This window comes from Hippichthys cyanospilos, chromosome 14 (assembly GCF_059441005.1).
Source record: "Hippichthys cyanospilos isolate Australia breed blue-spotted pipefish chromosome 14, RoL_Hcya_1.0, whole genome shotgun sequence".
Taxonomy (NCBI): Eukaryota; Metazoa; Chordata; class Actinopteri; order Syngnathiformes; family Syngnathidae; genus Hippichthys; species Hippichthys cyanospilos.
Genome location: NC_142382.1, coordinates 13,986,764 through 14,003,728, shown reverse-complemented (window position 1 = coordinate 14,003,728; position 16,965 = coordinate 13,986,764). Strand labels below are relative to the sequence as shown.

Here is a 16,965-nt window from a genome sequence, read left to right as displayed (position 1 = left end):
GCCAATGTACTGTGGCCCTAATGAGCCATTAGAAAACATGCCCTCGCCACCAAAAATGCAATTAGCACATTCTATTATAAGCCCTTAATTATGGTAATTCTGTGATCTTAAACAAACGCACGGCATGCTGATTAATGTTCACCGGTTCAGGCGGCCTACCCAAGGGCCAGCAGGTATAAACCTAGTCAGTCACTGGGACAATTTCGTGGAAATGTTGAATATGCATTTGGTGCCAACAATTAACACTGGGATGTTAATTTGGGTTAAGATATTAGCATTTGGATGAGCTGAATCACAAGTTTAATGAGGATGCTTATGCTCCAGCACCTACTTACCTCTTTGCTAATAATGTCCAACTCTGACTCATTTTATTTAAGGAATGTAAAGTCAAAGTCTGATATGCAATTATCTGTCTTTGACCTCCCACCCAGTTTATGGGCTTCAACACGATGGCGACAGCAGACGAGAGGCCACCAGAAGACTCGGGGCTACTCATAAAAACAACCTTCAGTGGCCCATTTAAGCTGCGGCGCCTCGAGGAGAGTGAAAAACGCTTGGGCTAGTTCTGTCTTTGTCACACAAACACCCTCACATGCTACATACACACAAGCACACGGAGGCTGACCCCAACTCTGCAAGTTTCTTCTATAACCACATTACTGAGGCCAGCTGCTACTGCTGCAGCCTGCAATGCGCAACCGCACACAATTGGATTGAGGAATTTGCCCCCCACCGCCCCTACTTCGTTTCTGTTTGATTTGGCTATTTGCTTTGACCTCCCTCATCCTTTTCTATCCACAGAACAACTCAAAAGTATGGCTCTATAGCCACAGGCAGTGGGTGACTGCTGGACTAAAAGTGTTATTTTTAAATTGACATGGAAAACATCCCACTCAGACCGTGATGAAGCCTATTCCTCATTCCAATTCTTCATTCCAGCTTCACTTCCCACTACACCCCACACTCTGTGGAAGCATCTGAGTGTGCACCAAGCCAGTCAGTCGATATGGCCTGTGGCTGGTGTGGAGATTTGGGAAAGATGAGCATACTGTATGCAATTACAGCATTCCCAATAGTGAATTGGATTTAGGGAAGGAGCAAATGGCATAGTCATTTCCCTCTTTTACCCCAAGCTAAATAGTCAATATTTTTTACACAATTATTTTTCTGCAGTCCATAAGCACAGTTTCAGTATGGGTGTGCAATTTGTAAATGGTTCGTGGTGACACAGGTTCTCTGGAGGACTGGAATGGTGTTGGATATGGGGTAGGCCTGATTAATTTCCCTTCTCAGCATGGCACCGTATGAGAAGATTGGCAGCATGGGCAGGGGCCTTTGCGGCTCATTTCTTCGCGCTAACTGTTCCTTGTGTACTACAGTCTTGAATCCTACGGCAGAACCCAATTGATCGCTCCTGTGGAGGCAACAGGAATTGGATAAAAGTATCCTGCCGGCATCCGTCCGGCGCCTGCTCTAGCAGGGAGAGATAATGGCTGAATCCAGGCCCTGGTCACAGCACACATGGAAGAGGTGGGGAGGGAGGGTGTAGCAGAATCGTAGTCATTACCACAGCAGCAAATGCACCCCTGTTCACTTATGAGCCCACTACTCTCTCCTCGTCATGTCTGCATGCCATGGTCACTAATCAATGGTCACACTTTGGAGTCACACCTACTGATCAAAGCTTAACGCGGAGCTGCAGGATGGATGGATAATATGTATGTATGCGTGTGTGTGTAAATATCTCTCTCTCTTTCGCTTTATACGTGTATATACACACACACACATATATATATATATATATATATATATATATATATATATATATATATATATATATATATATATATTTGTTATTGTATTGTTAACTTAGTTACATAATTTTACAAATCAGAAATGCCATGCCAATGGTATATAGTAATAAGCACAAAAATTAAATTTTCTTACACTGTATGGCAAAACTATAAACCTGTGCACTTGCCAGAGGTGGGAATAAGATATATATGTCTAACTCAAAAGCAGAATGGCATGAAGTTCTACCGGTAATTTATTTGCCACAGTCATCTGAGCTTTAATGAGTCTCTACATACCCTCTGCAATATGCTCAACATACTGGGACATAAAAACAAAGTCTTTGATTCTTTGTTCTCTTGTAAATGTATATAAACACCGTATTTTTCGGGCTATAAGATGTGACTTTTTCCTCATGTTTTGAGTCCTGCAGTTTATAGTCTAGTGTGGCTTATCTGTGTGTGTGTGTGTGTGTGTGTGTGTGTGTTTTTGCTAGCCACCAGTAAGCAAATGTGTGTATCTGAGGTGTCAATTTAACCCTAACCCTTATCTGGGATTAGGTCGCGGGGGCAGGATCTTTTGGAGGGAAGCCTCTGCCCAGCCACTTCGTCCCGCTCCTCAGGGAGACTGAAAAGACTATACTGAAATAATATGATCATGCTATACCTCTACCAAAAAAAAAATGCACGACCCAATCATGTGCGGTGCGACTAACTGAAACACTGGTAACATGAGTGCTACCAGTGCAAAAATGTGCATAGAAAAAAAGTTTTTTTTTTTAAACTGTTGAGAACTAAAATGTATATAACTGTACTGCTCAGCACAGAAACAGACTTGCACATGCTCATTTGCATGATGCTAGCAAGTAAATCGTATGAATTTGAACATGCAGATATAACTGCCAGTTATCATTATATCAGTGAAGCACCTTTTTAGTGAGGCAGTCGTCAGAATCAGATGGCATACGCGTAGAGACATGGAATATGGCTTCTACAGTAGAGGTAGCATAGTAGGGAGCTGTTAATCCCGTGCTGCCGTTCCTCTGAAGGCCACCCATAAAGCCGCAGTGTGTGGCTAGGTCCACCTAAGGAACAAATACAGTACTTTATAATTAACATGATGCATGATAGACATCCGCATGAGGAACTTTAAATTAGTTACAAATAAATGTGAATGCATCTACACATCAATTTTAGGACGCACCTCCCATCCGAGGCCAGAAACAAAGTCTTCATAAGACTGGCTGCCGGCACTGTTTGACAGGATGGAACACTTGTCTTCTTGGCCCTCCCCAATGTAGAACACAGCAATTTTGTGAGTCTCCCGACTCCAGAAAAACAAACAATTATTTTCATTAGACCAGAAAGAAAGTATCTTTTACAGTACATTCATTTAATTAAAGTGAGAATGTGGACAAAATATGTTTAAAATGCCAACACAGTTTTGCTGAGCTGAATAACTGTCACCTCTACCCAGTCACTCATGTAGCCAAATGTCTATAGTATAGCAGCGGTACCACTGAAAAATGTGGATGTCTCATTACTGAAATTAATGGCTAGAGACGTCAAGAAAAATAACTTTTAATGGGCTGGCTGGGAACTGAGCAAAGGAAAAAGGAAATTACAAACAATTACCATTGTCGAGAATCCAAGTTCTTTAGTTCTCTTAAGAGTTTGGAGTTCTTCTTCAGCAAGTGGAAACTTTTCCTAGTTGGCCAAAAATAGTTCAAATAGGTTCAATCATATTATGACATTAATGTTGAAAAAACATATCAGTACATCCTGAGCCTAACTTTTGCCCCTTAATTTGATATCTACGAAACCACAGCATCCAAAGAAAAACAACCAAGTTGAAACTAAGGACGTGACATCAGAGGCGTCCTTCGTTTGTCACAAACTTGTGGGCACAGGTAACATCCTCCAGTGACCTCTTACCTTATAAACCAAGAACTGTACCTTAGTCATCACAAAATGCTAATAAAACACTAAATGCTATCGGGTTGAAGTTTCATTTTTTCTGTTTTGTTACCAATGACTTTTCCACATATCACATTAACAATGGACTACCGACAACTCATTTGAGCGGTTTTAAGTTATGATAGGAAGATTTGTTTTTTTAAGGGGGGGGTGCAAGCTCCTTCTTTTTAGGATTAATGTAAGAGGCCACAGGTGCAAACAGCAACCTCCTACAAGCTGTGCACATGTTATGCCATTCCTATTAAGAGGTGCAAGTTTTTAATTTGAGGGTGGCACTGTGAAGATGTGCCAGCATCAAGGCAGACCGTTGCGTAAACAGCTGGGCACATTTACCCTGCGGAGGTAAGATTAAGGCACTCTGGTGCTTTTAAAACTGCTCTCATATGAGTCGCAAGCCAGGAATTGAAATTACTTGAAGGATATTAGGTAGATGTTAAAAATGCAAACATCATATGGATGGCCAAATACTAATTAATTTTGTTTTATTTTGTAGAGGTTCCATGAAAGCAGCAGAAATGAAGACAAAAAGAAAAGTGGCTAGATGAGTCATTTTTGCACGTTCTACTTCATACGTTCATATAAGGCTCAAAATGTAATTGTCAGAATGTATGGTTGCATACCTTCGTTCCCAGGAGTTCATACCAAGGTCATTAAGCAGTAGCCGACAATAATAAAACGGTGCTCTGGGTTCCTGGTGGGTTGGTTCCCTCTGGCAGGAGGCCCGAAAGCTCACATCAGCATTCCACCTTCTCACTTGCTCCTCCTCTTGCTGAGTCTGACGAAGAATGGCACTGAGGATGGCATTCTCTTGCTCGAGGTTCATGCCCAAAGGTGAGGGGGCTGGCTCATTTAGTTGGTGTTGAGATTTGGGGAGGCATTCTGGGCTGCTCAGGCCGAGATCTTCCAAAAGTTTGTTGAGATAATCCACTTCCTCCACATCACAGCAGTCAGGGAGCGTATCAGAGACAGACGAATGACACTTTGACGGTTCTTTTGTTGGAGAACCGGACAGAGGTTTGCTGTGTGCGGCAACAGCGGTGTGATCGACCGACTTAAAAATGCCGATATCCTCGCAGTCGTCCTGACTGGTTGAGAACAGGATTGTCCCATCCCACGTATATTTACCTGAAATGTCACGAACAATGATGCGCACCTGTGAGGAAGGGTGAGGGGGTTGTCCTACAGCGGGGGTCTCCGCAGGGATCTGGAGGTAGGATACCAGTGTGGTATCATTGAAAACAAACAGCTGAAGATTGGGGCTTTTGAAGACCTCGGAGGATAACTCGGACGACTCCACGTACGGGTTGTCGTGATTTTCGCTCACGAGGCTATGCAGGAGGGCTGGGCCTCCATTTAAGGGATGATGGCCCAAATGATTCACCAGGTGGGTCATGACCATCCGAGCAGTCAGGGGAATAAGCTCCATGCTCCGACGCCGCTTTTCTGCCAAAAGAATGAGTGCAATATGACAACTATACAACAAAAAACTGACAAAAATGCCTATGGGGAATACCAAGCTAGGCTTTCATTTATCATAAATGTAATATTGACTTAGCCAGACACTTTTGAAAAGCCTAAAATCTGTGTGAAGACATGCTATTATCTCCGTTACCTCTTTAAACAGTAAAATCTCAACTATGATTACTAATAAAGGCACTTTATAAATTTCTCACTATAGCTCGGCCAGCACAATTCTAAGTAGGTAGCATCTAATATGAGACAACTTTGAAAAGCCCATTGAGTCTTCTTATAATGGACAAGTGTTTAGACCGGCCGCGCGCTAATGAGAAACTCCATCTTCACAGGCTACTGAATGGGACCCTACTCAGTGAATTGCATTTGTGTAAATGCATGGGTTTTTACGCTCAAGTGAAAAGCATGTTGGGCTTCATTATGCGGTGCTGTAGGAAAAACAAGAAGATGCACTCTTGCATTGTGACAGTGCTATCAATACCATCATCCCCCATCAAAGTGGAAAAAGCTCTTTAGAAAGCAGGCCAAGCTACATTAGAGATACGCTGCCCCTTTGATGTGACTTGATCAATATGAGGTGGGGGCATGAATATAACTAGGCCGGCACTCTTTGGTTTGCCCTTTTGATAGTGTTTTGTTATTTCCATGAGGACTCCACAGCTGTGTGCCACAAAGAAAAGGTGAGCCGTAAATTCTGAGGCACACACTGTGGTTCAAAATTCTCACACTGTTTCAGTGCAAATATAGCATGCATTGGGACTCAAAGAGTTTTCGAACTTGAGGACATGAGAGTGGGAGAGAGAGGGGAATGCACTGCCTAATGGAATCACAAGGTCACCAAAACAGGAAAAAAATTGACATTTTCATCTAAACCCTATAATGGGTCTTGAGGATAAGCACTGATGTGAATGTTGTATTCCCTGGTATTTAATTTTCTTTTTTATATTTCTAATAGGATATTGACATTTAATAGTGCAGATCTAAATGGATGGGCTGCCTAGAATTAATTACTGGATTTCAGGTGTTAGAATATACTTGAAGCTAGGGAAGTCTTTTCGAGACATTACTGTGTTCCCCCGCTACATTGCGGATCAGTTATTGCGGCTTTACTCTATGGCGGAGCTTCATTTACGACCATATATTTTTCAACTGCAGGTTTACGTCACAGTTTTTCTTCCTGTTAAGTCAGATCAGTCAATAAACAGAAATTAAAAAAAAAAAATCATTAAAAAAAAAAAATCAACCTCTAGTACGTAATTTACATTTATGACTATCAATTGCAGCTTTACCTTGCTATTTTACGTGATATTTTTCCTCCTAAGTCAGAACAGACAAGAAAATGATTTTATGTTGTTTTTTTTTAACTAACAAACTAAAAAACAAAGTTCAATCCCTACTTACTGTGGGTATTTTGGGGAACACAACCACCAGGAGGAAATACCATACGGTATAGTAAACTATGACATTATGTCAATGCGGTGAAGAGGCTGCCAATGAAGGGTTTAAAGTCTACTATTCAATGTGTTCTTTATGTTTAGCGCTCAAACACAGGTCACATTACAGGTCGCATTTATTTGGAAATTTGAACAACCTCACAAAAAATTAAATAAAATCACCCCAAAAAATCGGAATTGAGCATTAAGCCCTGCAAGTGTGAACCAAGCCTTATTTAAGTCTTTGTGTGCCTGTCTGTGTGCGTTCACTTGTTTTCGCATTTGTCTAATCATATAAAAATACACATTTTGCTGACATATTTGCCCACGTTTTGGAGATTCCGCACTTTTGTGCACTGAAACCAATGACGAATTGTGTTTGTATTTGCTTGCTCTCTCACACTTTGCGTATGCTTCCAAAGTATGGTTTCTCTGGGACGAAGAAAATTGTCCTCACAAACTACCAAATTACTGCCAAATGGGTAAGTTGAAACGGAGTGTCCTATACCCATGATATGCAGTCACCTTTCTGTCATGGATTTACGTTCTGAATTAATAGATTAAGGTAAACAAAAGTAGTGCTCCTCTTTGTTTTTCCTCATTATTGGGCGGCCATAAATTTTGCTCCAATGCCCAAATGATTCACCAGGTTCATAGTCTGGAATCCAGTGCAAGCTGGTGTTAACTGTGGTAGGTAACAGTACTCAGACTTCCCTATCAACGGCTCTACTTGATGGCTCGGCCTCCAGTAGGCGAATAGGAGGAGACGTGGCTGCTACCATGGCTACTCCGACAGAATGTTTCCGTTGGCTCTTATAAATAAAACCAGTGAAATAAAATACGATTGAAAGCCATTTTTCCTGATGAACAAAATATATTTTTCATTCTGAGCTCCGGTGTGTATAAGGACACATTTTCACTAATTTACATATTACCAAGCCCCGAGTCCATTTTCTTTGTAAATAACCTAAAAGCGAGGCTGGGTGAAGAAAAACCTTTTCAAAGTAGCCACCAGTGTCTAGCCACTGGATTGCACAGAGACATTCAGGTTAGCATAGCTGAAGTGTTAGCAGAGATTAGCATTAGCTAACAGTTATCTGCTTTAGCATCTGATTACCGGTCAAAGGTGGTGAGCATCGTATTAGTATTTGACACCGATTAGCACAGTAATCGACACGTGCAATTCACTGGCATAGTGTTTATATGATGCCTACTTGAATTAAAACGCTCTATTTTCATCTGGTCAACTAGTTGCAGCACCCTAGCCCTGTCCACTGTAGTCATTGTAACAAGTGACATTGTTGCAGCTCATTTGACTGAAACAGTACCCCCAGGAAAACAACAACAACAACAACAAAACAGCCATTTTAACCACAATGTAAAAGGAAATACAGTGTTATATGAGTGTAGATCCTCTGTGGAATTTGGCAGATGAATATAATGTAAAAAAGATGCAACTTAGGAAATGTTTTAAAAGTGAAACAAGCAGAATGTCTTCTATAGCAGTAACCTGTAAATTTGTTTTGATTGTCATGCCTCTTTACCCTCTGCTACGGTGAGCAAGCTGCGGACATCGGTAGCCGTCGTCTGGGAAGGCGGCGGCTCAAAACTTTTTACTTGTCCCAACATGAGATCGTAGTCAGCAGACAAGTCTGCCAGGCTGAGGAGGTAATGGCTCTGTTGGGTGTGGAGGGTGGAGCCTGACACACAACAGTGCAGCACCTAAAATAAAAGAAGAAAGGCGATTACACTTGATCAGATATTGCTATGCATTCTCCTTCCAATCAGAGGGAGCTGCTTTAATGGCAAAATTGTATCAGTGATGTGCTTGATTAGATATGATAATGCCTGGCGAAAATGATGTGCAGCGACAATTCTACAGGCCAGTTTTAGGTTAACGTGATTCAGAGTCTTTTAAAAACAATGCTATGACAAGGCGATTTACATTTATTTAAACAAAAGTAAACACTAAAAACTATACAAGTAGTCCAGCATCTTGACAATTAAAAACATGCGTTTCTGTGAACAAATGATAAGGTATTATATGATGCACAGAAAAATATTTTAATATTAACTGACACGGGTAGAATGGAACTGGTGAAAAAACAGCTGCATATGATACCTAATAAAAATAAAATCACCTAAATTGGCCACATATATGTTCTAACGTGGGATATTTATACATAAAGATTTTACGCAGAAACACACTTCAAAACTTTTAAATACCATAGCTTCTCAAGATCAACACAAACATGTAAGTTAAAACCCAACACACACACGCATGGATCGCCCCTTTGGAAAGCTGAGGCCTTAGGGCAATGCTTTCGATTAAACCCTAAGGATTCGGTTTGTTGCTGCGGAGGTTAAGACACACCTGACTTGCAGCAGCTGATCACATGATATCTCTTGGCCAATCAGTGCTGCTGGGAGTTGAGCGCACTCAGTACTCAACATGTGACGGATGTGGTAGTACGTCGTGATTTCTTTTTAACATTTTAATGTATTCTAAATATATTGAGCAAAAAAAGAAAGTGTTTTAACAAAAATGTACAGCATGGATTCACATGTATCACGGGACGTGATACATAATGGGGTGGGCTAGGGTGCGTGAAGGGAGTCAGCGTCCTATCGGTATGATTTGAAATGCCAGGTTGAACCAGTAAAACTAGTAAAAGAAAACATAAAACATATACCTATGTCTATGTCTAAAATAGCAACGTGAATATTTTCTATTGTGGTTGTCTGCTCACAAGCTACACGTTACTTATTTTATGCCAGAGGCTGTAGGCCAGTGGAAATTTGAACACAGGTCACATTGTTGCGGCCGGACTTTGGACATGGCGACTTTATTAAAGAATACACACCTAACAATAAACCAGTGTATCACTAACAATAATTATATTTTCCGGACAAATGTACAGACCCATGATGAAAACATAATCTTATGTACGATTTCAATTTACACCATCCTGATGGAGTAAGAAATTAAAATACTGCTTTTATTGCTTCAAATCAATCTCCTGCATTGTGAGAACGTATCGATCTACATAACAGATGGCAGAGCATCCCTTGGCAGCACCAGATAAGGCGCACTGGGGCAGTCGATTACAGCTACCGGACAGGTTTACACTGTTTGATTTAATTAAGACTTTTTTTTTTTTTTTGTTGCGTGTTTAACTCCCAACTACAAACCTGTATCTTCCACACACCTGTAATTTGTACGATGCCATTGCACGTCAGTTGGTTGGATCATATGTCTAATATATGTAAATGACAGGCCCGCTTGGTCACAGTACAGCAACTTGGGGTAAAGCCATGTAAAGTCTAATCCCTTTCAATGCACGCACACACACAGACACACACACGCACACGCACGCACACACACACACACACACACAAACACACACACACACACACACGCACACGCACACGCACACTAGCACTTGGTGGAGAGATGCTGAGAGAAGGCAGGCTGGGCCCTTCATCTGAAACAGTATTTTGTGTGGCGATGTAGACAGTACATTGATGAATCTCCCAAGCAGACCTTTAAGTACATGGGGGAGGGATTGGCAGCTTGATGGTGAAAAGACCTGAACCAAACAGCTGCTACACCAAAGCCCCCAAAGAGCTTCCCTCTGTGGAGAGATGGAGAGACAGAAAAGGAGGGGGGAAAACCCACGGCTGTGCTTGACAACTAAGTGACTACACTTTGCATAGCAACAGTTCTAGGAGAGTAACAGACAAATGAGCACACTGTAGTTAAGAGGGGCCCATATACATCGCACAACAATTTGGAAGGACACTGACTTCAAATATATGCCAGATATAGTCCCCCCAACCTACCCTAACCCTAGCCACACGCTGAACACAACCGTGTCCGTAAAATGTATGTCGTACGCAAATTTGCATATTTATTACTACAGTTCACCCTTAACACAGAGGTTGACATTTAAATTGGTCCTCACAAAGACAGATGTACACCTAATACGGCCGCAAAGTGCACGGGATGGTGCAGCTGGCTGTTGAAGCTGGAAGAGAGAGCAGATGGAGAAGCTTGAGCAGAACACCAGTAAGCCAAAGAGGTCTAGTGCAATGTTGCTTTGGATCAGCATTATATTAGGCATCCCAAGCACACACTGCGCCAGGTTGAAAAGCATGACAACCATTTTGGTTGATATGTATCGCATTGCTATTTGACCAGTTGATTTCAGAAGGGAAAAGAGAGAAAAGCTATTCAGTTGAGCTTTACAAGTAAAGCACGGGGAATCAATAATGGACAGATCACAACCTTGACAGGGATGCATTCTGGTGAGTAATTGAATAAAAGGAAGGATCTTGTGGAACAATTAGTATGAAACAGATTTCAGCAGGACTATTACGTTAATATTGCCACATCGTGCTTGATGCATTATTTCAAATAAAACCTATAGGGGCCTTGTTGCTTGTGTTCTGATAGACAACTAATCACATCAAATTGTCTTTGCTTTTATAGCAGCTGCGGTAGCTCGCATATTAAGACATATTCCTTTCAAATCACTCGGACAAGCGTTTATGGGCTGAGCTTATCAAATGGACAAAGGGTTCCGTTTGAATAATTGGACCATTTCTTATCACCGCTGACATCCTTACAAAGATCTGCCGTTGACTGCATCTGCCCAAACACGAGGGAATGAATAATACGTCATTCATTTAGGCCGGATGTTCTTTAGGGTCAGCGCAAAAAATGAAGGTTCAGGAAGACGGATATAATTCAACTTAAAACAAATGATCCTCATTTAATATGATCAGAGTAGAAAGATAATGAATATTTTTACAGGAGAAAAAAATATTTTGGTGCCTGATAAACAATCCATGTACTTCAAGTTATGCCAATTTCCTTAGCAATATCGTGTCCTTATGTTAATGAGGTCTAGCAAGAAGGTCATAGAGAGTGGTTTCTACTCAAAGTGGCAAGCTTATGTGGAGAGGTGAAGGTCAGAGTGGTCAAAGCTGAAGCTATTGTATTAGCCTCAATAGATTACATAGATCTAGAAAGAACAAAAAGGGAGACAGGGGTGTGGGGGATTCCTAAATCAACGCCGTTCTGGCACAAAGATGACAGCTACACTACCCACCCTGTAGATGTAGTCCAGTAGGGGAGCTTTGTGGGATGTGTGGTCCTCCAGTAAAGATGTGGTAATTGGTTCCAATAGCAGACTCAGAGGAACAGCCATGCACCAATCCAGTAGACATAGCAGTAGAGATACCACCAACTGAGCACATTGGAATATTCAGTATGTTACAATTGTAAACGAGACAACAAGAAATGACATAAACAAAGATTGTAGAAAACAAAAAAGGATTAAGGGAAGGACAAATGAAACAAAAAGGGTACATTCGAAAATAGTAAAGAACAAATCTCGAGTGAAAACATTCCTCCATAAATGCACTATTCCAACATGATAGATCAACGTCCTTCAGATCTCAGCCATTTCCTTTCAAAAATGTACCTTTTTGTCCGCTTCCACTGTTGAGTGCTCAGCGCTGGGCAACAAAAAGGCTGTTGTGGCCACAAATATCTGCAAAGGGGCAAAACAGGGAGTAAAAAAAACAAAAAAGAAAAGATAACCATTGGTAAGGAGAAAAGGAATCTATCAATTTTTCTTCTGGTTGCACCATAATCTAATGTGTTTCAAATAGAACACTTTCCACATTTATCCGTTTATTTTCCTATTGTTTATCTCGCTCAGGGTTGCAGGGATGTGGAGCCTATTCCACCTGACTACAATCTGGAGAAGCTAAATCTAGTCAGATTGCTTTAAAATTACCAGCTTTAAATCATAATGTACTGAAAACTAAAGTAAGCAATCAGGACTTTGACAATTTCGCATTTGAAGAACATTTTTGAAAAATAAACAGGGACATTTATTAAAACATTTTTACTCAACAGTAGAACAAATGTAGCCCAATATCTAGCAACACCTTATATAACTAAAAAAGGATCCCTCGAGGATAATGAATATGCCTAAAAATGTATCATGATCAAATGAGCAGTATCAAAAGATAATTGATTGCTGCGTTGTCCCGGTGACTGCACAGCTAGTTATTAGCGGCTGACATAATGGAACATGGACATGCTGTGCAAACTCTGTTCCGATTTTTATTTTGCCCACTTTGGGATGGTACTTCTTTAAATGTTTTAACAGGAGGATTGTCTTGTTGTCTTGTTTATTAAAATCACACCATGCCCGCACAATGGCTTTATCTACTCCATGTCACTTTGGAGATACCGCCACACAGACAATGGCTAGGAAATTATCTTGTCAAAACAGCTTAATTTTCAGAAGCCAAAAGCCAAGTCATTGTTTACTCGTCCATTTACAAACTAAAGCAGAAAGGTGAAGGTCCACTGATTTGGTCACACACATTTCCGCTGCATCTGAGTGAATAAATATGCTGATAGATGTTATGCTATCACAACTTCCAATCATAAGATCAACTAACTTTTAAAACATTGCCCTTTGGAAGGTAATCAGTTGGATTGGAGGGGGAATGTTACCTCAATTATTTTCTTAGGCATTGTCGGGTCCACATTTTGGAGAGGCTCCCAATGAGCGATGAGCAGCTGAAACACGTCACAGGCTACCTGGGCCACAGCTTTGTTTCCAAACTGCACAAGGGAAAAGAATTTTTTGTTTTGTTTTGCAAAAAAATAACTGTCATGACCCTAGGGGGTTGGCTGTATTAATGTTGTTTTTTCGCCATCTGCAGGCGTTTTTACGTAGTTGCAGTTATCTTTTGTTGCCGGCACATAACGGAGATGCTGGTTTGCTATTGGTCAGCCTAACAGGTTTCAAAATAACGGAATGATAAAGCTTTGTTCTATCGCGAGTGCTTACAAAACCATATTTATAGTGCATTTTACTGCGTAGTTCAAACTTGAAAGGGTTAGCCATGGGTCCCAAGATTGCTAGTGATGTTAAAGAGAGAAGTGAGAAAATGATTTATCTGGAAATGATGCTGGAGACAATCAAGAAATATGATGCTAGCCTAGCTGAGGCTACCCTTACTAGGAAATATGGGCGTAACAAGCACCACTCAAAGGTACAGAAATCCTTTCTATATGTTTTATTTATTATGTTTTTTGAAATATATATATATATATATATATATATATATATATATATATATATATATATATATATATATATATATATATATACACACACACACACACACACACACACACACACACACATATATACACACCCCCTTGATAAAATACTTTCTAAAAATACCATCTTTAGGGTACAAACAAAGTAAATCCTGCAATATTTTTTTTAGTATCGTGACAAGTCAAATAATACTCAGGTAAAAGTATGAGCCAGAAAGTAAAGAAGCAAAAACATAATACTGCAAAAGCTCAAAAAGAGGAACAAAACAGACAGGTTGAAACTATACAGAACACTAAAAAGAACACTCAAAGTAAAAAAATGTCTTTTCTAACAAAATGGTTGCGATATTAAGAAGATGATGATGTATACTACATCTAAAATCATACATTCTATTATTTTAATAAATTTTACTGTGACATTTGTTAATATCTGTTAATGGTTTTTGCTCATGTCTTGTAAATGCAGTTTGAACCTTAGATGTACTTTGTACTTTTTGTAGCGCAAATTTTGGGACTCAAGCATTCCTTTTGGGACCCATAGCTTTTGAATATGGCAAGTTCCAAGGCCCGAAAACTTTTCAGAGGTAAAATGAGGTAACCTTGATATTATAGTACCAGTATATCCTCGTTTCCAACATTTATTCTTGTCCATATCCTGTTTCTGCCACAACCTGCTTTTTCTTTGACTGACACTGCACACTTTTATGCGTTTCAGAACGGTGATACAGTACACCATATTGTGCCTGTATTGTGTGTGGAGCCTCAGAATGCAATAAAGCAGTGGTTCTCAACCATTATCCCCTATGAATTATGTTTTCAGACAAGTACCCTTTAATCATTACAAAACATTTTGGGGTTAAAAAAAAAAAAAGGTTAAATCATGCCATCAGTAGAATTTTTTTTAACATAATAAAATGCCAATAATAAAAATTTGAATAAATATTAAGGATATGTTAAAGAAGTGTTAGACCTGTTCTCAAAAAGAAATAATTATGAATAATTATTTGACCTAAGAAAAGTATGAAACAAAGTGTCTCTTTTGGATCACAGTAGAGATCTGTTTACAAAAATAAAACATTGACTTAATTATTGATAATTATTTGTCCATAAAAAAAAAATCAACAAAAATTGTCAAACTTTAAGAAAATAAATATTTGTCCACCGAAATGTATGACACATCGCGCAATGTGTGAAAAAAGAGGACTCTTAAACTAATGAATAGTTTACGTATACACCTGCACTAACAAAGACATAATCACAGAAATTTATTTCCACTTCTATCCACGGTTCATTTTCTCCAAACTCGAGGCGAGAACTGAGCAGTGACCATTTCTATCCAAGTGTGAATTTCTTCAGTGATTTGAAATTCTTTGTTCCGAAATAGAATTTCCCATTTCTTTCGGTTGAATGCCTCTCAACATGTAACAAGAGTAGACAATGCAATGAGTGCAAAAATGGCCAAACACAAAAAGAGGCCCTGAGAGTTCAGCACCTGCTTTTAGAAAAGAGACCGTCAGTGCCACTCTTCAACCCCCTCCCCCTTTACAACACACTCTACCCAGCCTATACCCTCTATTTCGGGGCTGGCGGAGTCTGTGTGTCAAGTTGTACAGGGGAGTGATTACTGCTCCATTAGAGGTAAGGGGGGGGGGGGGGGGGGGGGGGGGGTTGCTTGAGCAGAAAGCTGGGAGATGTAGCTGCCTAAATTGGCCAACATCTACAGAGACAGAGCAGCCTCAAAATTATGCCACCAAACAAGTCCCTCTCCGTGAGGAGAAAAAACGCCCTAACTGGTTATCTGGCTCTTTTTAGTCAAAAGGAATAGAAGAGCGTTGCAAAAATACTCACGATAAAAGTATTATTAGTCGACTGATCATTTTCAACAGAGGGCAAACATTACTTTAGCATTTCTTATTTTCATTTAAGCATAGACAAAATTTCTGGCACCAAACCTAAGGCTACACTTCCTCGACAAATATAGACATTTATTTGAATTAGTTTAGCAAATAAGCTGCCATTGGGCCAGAACCTCAGCATTCAATTGTTTGAATCCTAAGCCTCAACTTCCAGTGTGACTACAACGTGGAGTAAAAAAGCAAGGTAATAAAAGCATGGTTGGGTGAGTTTGCTGCAGATGAGTTGAAAGCAATAAACTTGAGCCAATCAAACACTTTTTGTGATGAATTACAACAGAGACTGTGACCTAGATCTCTGGACAAACAGCAGTTACTCCTAAGTGCAACAGAATGAACTCAATACGGACACACCAAAATATTTTCAGGCCGCCACTGAATAATGGTTATAGTAAGTGTTCCAAAAGGACCTCAATCTACTGGCATATTTTGTTCTTCTTTTGTAGTTCCAGAATTCCTGTCATTATACATATTTGCTTAACAGATAATCCCATCAGTTGGCAACTGACCTTAAGTGTTACTCCGAGGACATTGATGGCGTCTTTCACTTGATCGTGGATGTTTGTCTGCATCAATTCCTCGCAAACCCACAAGCCCAGGCTGCACACAGCAATACATCTGGAAAACAGAAAAAGATCAGTTTAAAAACACCCTTTTCACACAGAAATTGCTGCAACCAAATACCCCAGCTCACATATTAAGCTTGTCATCATTCCATATCATATACTGTACGTATGCATTACAAACTTTATTAAAAACCTCATTCATCTATATACTGTAATTACATACCTGGCTCCTTCACAGTGTTCTTTAGTTGCAGCCTCAAGCAGGATATTGACAAGATAATCCTGAAGTGCAAAGACATATTGTACATTATCAGATTACGGTCTAGTCCTTATGCTCATACAAGACTTCATAGGTTACAATATGTATCCTGGGAGTGAAGTCACCTATGGTTTTAATGCCTTTATAATAATGAAAAGACTAAAAATAGGTTCCTCTTGAGGATTTACCCATTGAATGATTTACAGTACCTTGATATCCTCATTTCCTACAAGGATGTCATCAGAGCCAACCACACTCCGCAGGACTGGAATGTGGACGTAAAGATTTGGAAAACACACTAATGAGCCAATAATTGTTTGAGCCTCCATCCTGGGAGCCTGGCGCAGGGAGAAAAGAAATCTATTATAACATCTATTTCAAGTATCTTACTGAATTAAATG

The 16,965-nt window shown here is 40.0% G+C and overlaps 1 protein-coding gene across 2 annotated transcripts in view; it reads right to left on the bottom strand.

Moving 5' to 3' along the window:
- ralgapa2 (Ral GTPase activating protein catalytic subunit alpha 2) overlaps positions 1–16,965 on the bottom strand; it is a 100,406-nt gene that overhangs the window by 37,396 nt on the left and 46,045 nt on the right. For both annotated transcript variants that reach the window (XM_088432828.1, XM_088432827.1), the window contains 11 exons: positions 16,774–16,902; positions 16,529–16,587; positions 16,249–16,357; positions 13,212–13,322; positions 12,163–12,231; positions 11,788–11,925; positions 8,218–8,395; positions 4,388–5,210; positions 3,426–3,497; positions 2,995–3,118; positions 2,720–2,875 (listed from right to left, as the gene is read on the bottom strand). In XM_088432828.1, the coding sequence (XP_088288954.1) occupies positions 2,720–2,875; positions 2,995–3,118; positions 3,426–3,497; positions 4,388–5,210; positions 8,218–8,395; positions 11,788–11,925; positions 12,163–12,231; positions 13,212–13,322; positions 16,249–16,357; positions 16,529–16,587; positions 16,774–16,902 (1,968 nt within the window). The remainder of the gene's footprint in view (positions 1–2,719; positions 2,876–2,994; positions 3,119–3,425; positions 3,498–4,387; positions 5,211–8,217; positions 8,396–11,787; positions 11,926–12,162; positions 12,232–13,211; positions 13,323–16,248; positions 16,358–16,528; positions 16,588–16,773; positions 16,903–16,965) is intronic.